Genomic DNA, 5999 nt, shown 5'->3' with positions numbered 1-5999 from the left:
CGGTTGTAAATCCGAGGCTGAGTCCGCCCTGGGAGCCTTAGGGCACCTTTCCTCTTTGCTCTGCGTGTGCGTGTGCGTGTGTGTGTGTGTGTGTGTGTGTGTGTGTAGCTCTCGCTCTTTCCCTCAGTCTGTGCCTCCGTGTGTGTGTGAGTGTGTGTGTGACAGAGAGAGAGAGCGCGAGAGGAGAGAGAGAGAGCAAGAGAGAGAGAGAGGAGAGAGAGAGAGAGAGCAAGAGAGAGAGAGAGAGAGAGAGAGAGCAAGAGAGCGAGCTGTGAGCTGTGCTGCCGCCGCCGCTGCCCTTTGATCCCGACATTAGTGTTAGGGGCTCGGAGACACAGAGCGCGGCCATAGACACCGCCGCACCGGCACTCATTTATTTATACCTCCCATCACACACGCGAGCACAGGACACACACACACTCACACCTATTAGATCCGTTTCCATTGAAGAATATTACGCTCGGGGACAAGCCAGGTGCACGACCAAAAATTAAAAAAAAAAAAAAAAAAGGAAAAAAAAAAAAAAAAGAAAAGAAAGGAAAGAAAAGAAGAAAACCCCTCTTCTGGCTCCAGGAAACAAGCTTCAACCCATTGCACACACCGGAGAGAAGGGGTTTCCCCCTGCCCGCCCGCCCGCCCCCCAACTACCTCCCCGCTCCTGCCAGTGTCTGCCTCTCTGCCCCCACGGGGGTTTATTTGATCTCACATTAACCAAGGAGGAGAATGTGAGAAAAGGGGGAAAATGCCCAGGAGGAAGCAGGAGCAGCCCAAGCGCCTTCCCTCACGTAAGTCATCCCTTCTCCACCTCCTCTCGTGCCATTTTCTCGCCCTCCCTCTCCTCTTTCCCCTCCGCAGCCTCCTCCGTTGTTTTCTGCATTAGTTTAGGGTTACAGAGGTGAAACTGACAAAGACACAGCCCGGGTTACTCCTCGTTTAGGTCTATGCTGAGGCAGCCATGTTGGTGATGATCAGCCCCGTGCCCTTTCTATTCTCTCTCTCTTTTTCTTTCTTTCTCTCGCCCCCCCTCTTTTTTTCCTTGAGATCGGGCTTTTTTCCCCTTTGCCTCCCCCTCCCCCTCCTCACTCCGGGTTGCTGGGGGGAGGGGGCGAGAGCGGGAGGAGGGGAGTAGTGTGGATGCCGGGGTTTTCACCGGGGGCTGGGGGGGAGGTGGGAGAGGTTGGAATCTTTCAAAAAAAAATTCCTTGTGGCTCCCGGTGCCTGGGGCGCGGGGGTCGGGGCGCGCGGCGGGCAGGGGCCGTGACATGGCGTTTGGGGGTGTCGGGGCGAGGGCGCGCGGCCGCCCGCCGGGCTCGGGATCCAGGGAGAGGTCCGTCTCCGGCTAAAGGTTGCGCCGGGGTTGGTCGGCCCCGGAGCCGCCGGCGGCAGCGGCGGCGGCTGGAGCAGGAGGAGGCGGAGGTGGAGGAGGCGGCGGCGGAGGAGGGGAGTCGGGGGCGGGCGAGGCGGGAGCGGCCGGGGAGGGTGTGGGGGCACCGCACACAAACACACGGGGACACACGCGCCGCCGGGCGGCTGCTCCGCGGCGCCCGGGCGAGGGGGCGCGCCGGGGCGCGGGGCGGCCGGGCGGGGGGCGAGGCCGGGCAGCGGCGGGCGGATGTGGGGTGCGGGAGCTGCGCCGAGGCGGAGGCAGGAGGCAGGGCGGCTCGCGGCGCGCGAGGTCCCTGCAGAGCCGAGGGGAGGGAGGAGCAGGGCTCCTGGCCGCAATAAAATGCGGGGTCAGTGGGAGCAGACGGAGCCGGGCGAGACTCGGGCTCCCAGACCCCCCTCCCCGGCGAGCCTGAGCAGAGTCCAGGACTAAAGTGCATCACAGCCCTCCCCGGCGGCAGCCACACACACCAACTGGAGACACACACCCGCGGCACGGCCCGGTCCCCTTCCCCTCCTCCACCCGCGCCCCCGGTCCCCTCCGCCCTCCCTCCGGCGTTTCTTTGCGAGACTCTTAACTTTTCCCCCACTCCCTCTCCAGCTCCCCCCGCCCCCCCAATCTCTCTCCGCTTTGAGTGTTCCGAGATGCTGCTAAAGCTAAAAGTGAAGGAGAAAGAAGCAACTAAAAATATCCCCCGGGGCCGCCCGGCTCCTTGAATGCAGGGAAGAGGGGGCAGGGGAGAAGGCGTGGGGCGGGGTGACGGGGAGGAGGGGACGCGGGAGGCGCCGGAGGGAGGGGTCGGGGGAGACGGAGGGTCAATTTCTCCTCTCTCCCCCCCGCTCGGCTCCCCTCTCCCGGCGGTTTGGCGCTGCTCGGAGCCCGATCCTGCAAAACCCGGGCTGGGGGCGGGAGCGGAGCCGGAGCGCCCGCCCGCCCGGGTGTCAGGCCGACGTGGTCGGTCACCTGAAGTTCACGGAGGGTGGGGGAAGGGTTAAGGTTATGGTGTCTCGGGCTCGGGTTGTGTGTGAGCGTGTGCGTTTCCGCTGCAGACAGGCAGCGCGATCGATCTCCCCCTCGCGAAATATCCGCGGCGGTGCCTGCCCGGGGGGCCGGGAGGGGGGCGCAGGCAGCCGGGGCCGGGCGCCCCCGCGGCTCCGTGTCACCCGGGCCGCGGCCGAAGTGGCGAGCAAGGGCACTTGCAGGCAGTCCGCTCCGCAAACATTCCTCTTTCTCTCCCCTTCCCGGTACGCAGGGAGTCGACGCACAGGGCTGGGGTTGTGCTTTTTTTCCCCTTCCTTTAAAAAAAAAAATGCCCCTGTGCAGTCCTTTCTTCGCCTGCCCGCTAGAGGTTCTGAGGATAATATCACATATGTAATATATATGCACATAAAATCACTCTCAGGCGGCTGCGTGTGTAGGGAAATTTTGTGCGAGGAGGAGAAGGCGGCGGAGTCGGGGAGGGCGAGTTGGGAGGCTCCGCGCCGCGATTCACAGAAAACTCGCAGCAGTTGGTGGAGAGTGCAGTGCGTGCACATGGCCGGGCGGCCACTGCGCCCTGCTCGGCTCGGGGGCGTGCGGGGGAGCGAGCGGAGGCCGGAGCCCGGCGGGGCGACGGGGAGGCTTGCCCTGCTCCGACAAAATGGGCTTCAGTGTTCTCCGCGAACTTGCCCTTAGATGGCAACTTTGGGAGCTGATGAGCTTGTGTGCGAAAACCAGGGCGGTGAGGTTATTTGGTCATTTTCCTTTCTTCTCTTCTCCCCCTGGTTTGGAAAAAAAGAAAAAAGAAAGAAAGAAAGAAAGAAAAAGAAAAGTTGGCAGGGTTAGAGGGAGGGTGGGGGAAGAGAAGGGATTTATCTGGGCAGTGACGGAGATGGAACGGCCGTGCCTCCCGTGGTGTGCAGCGCAGTCGGGCAGCTGCAGCCTGCCCTGCCGGTGACCTTGACCCTGACCTCGTGCGGCTACCCTCTCCGTCTGAGAGGAAATTCAGGCTCCATTTTAGCTCGTGTGCCTGGTGGGCCTCTCCTGCGCGCTGGTGCCTGGTGATTAAGTTATATTTTGAGAGTGGGCTCTCCCACCCTGTTCTCTAATTGAATACTGTTATCTACTCACTTAAAAAAAATCGCCTCCCTCTCCCACTCACGCAAAGCCGCTTTTACCAAAGTAAGAAGCAATTTACCTTTGGAAACACCTTCAACGTCCCTCCAGTTTTTAAAGGGAAGCCTTAATTTGAGAAGCTTTTCCACTTACCTTTGCATTGAATGGATTTTTATGGATGCGTGCTGCCTGTTCTAAGCGGGGTTTACACATGTTTTATAAGCAATTTGCATTTGGACTAAGAGCAATTTCTGGGCAAATGGTGTATTTTGCAATTCAGTCGCAGTAACCCAGGGCTGGCTAAGTGCTGAGTGAGGCTTGGAGCGACTTGCAAGTGGTATCTAGATGTAATAAATATTGACTTGGATAAAAATTAGTGTTAATTTCAATTTGTTATAGAATATAATTGCAGTCCTAAGTCCTAGTTTTAATGATAAACTCTTGGTTTGTATGCTTGTTTGTTTATGTGTAAGGGAGGGATTTTTCTTCCCCTGGAGAACTGTTTTCTATGGAAGTTAAAATGTAGTTAAGTCTGGGGATTAAAGTTGCTTGAGAGAAATCATCCCAGGGTTTAAAGAAGTTATATAGGAGCAGATTTAAAAGTTGACCCTAAAAGGAAGGAGTAATGCATGCAATGTTGGGGGTAGGGAAAGGGGTGAAAAGGGGAATGAACTGGGGCAAATCACTCTAAAGCCAAAGAGCCCTTCTGAGGAAATACAAAAGTGATTAGACCCCCTATTGATAGGTTGTTTTAAGAATCTGTAGAACCCATAAACACATTTAAGAAGTGCACATTAGAATATGTAAAAAGGAAACTTGTGAAAACAATCTATAGTAAATTCAAATACTTTCCATTTCCTCTTAGGTCCCTCCTGCATCCTACCACACTATGACTAAAGATTTCAAAAGCATAGACCATTGCTACTTACAGACTTATTCTGTTTGGATTTATTTCTTTTTTATTAAATATACTAGTAGCCAGGCACAGTCTGGATCTAGGAAGCCCACAGTCCTCCCACTCGATAGCACAGACACCAGGGAACCTGGAAGTTCCACTCTCCAGTGGATTAGTCGTGGAAATCCAGACTAGCACTTGGTATTATCTGATACCAAGTCTGGGGTGAGCCTCGGCCCCTGGCACCGAGTACCAGCAATTCCCCAGGCTGGGCTCTGGCCTGCTAAGGTTTCCTAGCTCCTTCTGTTCAGCTAGACACCCCTGGGACTGTTCAGAACCGAATTAGCTTTGGAGATGGGTGAGCCTTTAACCTGACACTACTAACCGAAGCCCTGGGTTTCTGATTTAAAATTCTACAGAGTCATTTCCTCCTGGGCCTCTGAGGTGTGTGTGTGTGTGTGTGTGTGTGTGTGTGTGTGTGTGCGCGCGCGCTTGTTTTTGTTACATGGGCCTCATACATATGCAGAAAAAAATATCCTGCCCTGTTGAGTTGAATGGGGATCCTGCTCAACAAATCAAAAAGAAGTTCTGTATTAACTTTCAAAGCACCCCCCCACCCCAGCAAAAGGTGTTAAACCTAAATTATTTTCAAGGATTAGCTTTAAAAGTTGTTATTCCAAATAAAACCTCTGTTTCTTGGCCTAAAGCAGTAATGATCATTTGGGGTCTTAAATGTGATCCTGTTGCTGTTGTTGATGGCTCTTTTACAAAAGTTCTTTCCATTAACAAGGTATAATACCATGTTCAAAAAAATGTCCTCCTGCTTGGCCCTTTGAGCTACAACACATGCTTATCTTTAACAGAATCCTGAACTGCATCTCTTAGGAAGGTTTGTCAGCTTAACAAAGAGGAAGAAGGAAACGACTAGGCATGGGGTTAGGCTCTTTATGAATGTCATAACAAACTGAAGAAGGAAAGGGTATAAGGAAGGACTTTTTCCTATGTTTATTGCATCTGTAAATCCTTTTACCCTTGATGATCAGCTCTTTTAAGATTTCCTCATTAGCATCAACTTGTCCATAAACACATATGCGTTTAGATCCTATTACAATTATCATTGGAAATTTGCCTGATCCCTGTTTTTGAGGGGAAGCATGAAAGAAAAGTACTAAAACAATTGTTTTATTATTCCAGTGTTTTTGCTGTTTACTCAGTTGTGGGTCAAGACTAGGACAGGTTATTGTGTTTTCCATGAACAAAACTTGAGTATTCTCTTTTGCTTTCTAATAAAATTGGGAAGCAGAACGACTGGAGAGGAACAGGATATATACACACGAGTATGCATCCGTATATACACATGTGTTTAGACCTACCGGTATAGAGATACATTTTAATAATGTCACCAGTCTTTTTGTCTGATGAAGATGTGGTAAAAGACTTAACTCTTTCCTGCTATTTTTTTTAAATGGTGCTGGGAATTGAACCCAGGGCCTTAGGCATGATGGGCAAGCACTGTACCATTGAGCCACGTTCCCAGCCCCTCCCCATTTGTTCTCATTAATTTTTGCAGTGACCAGGCACTACCTCTTGACCAACCGTGGTAGCGACCATGTGGGGAAAATTTTC

At 53.2% G+C, this 5999-nt stretch overlaps 1 protein-coding gene across 10 annotated transcripts in view; it reads left to right on the top strand.

Annotated features, from left to right (window-relative positions):
- The first annotated feature begins 220 nt into the window (after nt 1-220).
- ZNF827 (zinc finger protein 827) overlaps nt 221-5999 on the top strand; it is a 162292-nt gene continuing 156513 nt past the window's right edge. For 8 of the 10 annotated variants that reach the window (XM_079154131.1, XM_079154135.1, XM_079154130.1 and 5 more), the window contains exon 1: nt 224-785. In XM_079154131.1, the coding sequence (XP_079010257.1) occupies nt 743-785 (43 nt within the window). In that variant the 5' untranslated portion in view covers nt 224-742. Of the gene's footprint in view, nt 786-5999 lie in introns of all 10 variants that reach the window. The other 2 variants (XM_079154128.1, XM_079154126.1) reach the window with 1 other exon arrangement.

This window comes from Sciurus vulgaris (assembly GCF_902686455.1).
Source record: "Sciurus vulgaris genome assembly, chromosome: 9".
Lineage (NCBI taxonomy): Eukaryota > Metazoa > Chordata > Mammalia > Rodentia > Sciuridae > Sciurus > Sciurus vulgaris.
Note: the sequence above shows the minus strand (reverse complement) of the source record. Positions and strands in the feature narration are given on the sequence as shown.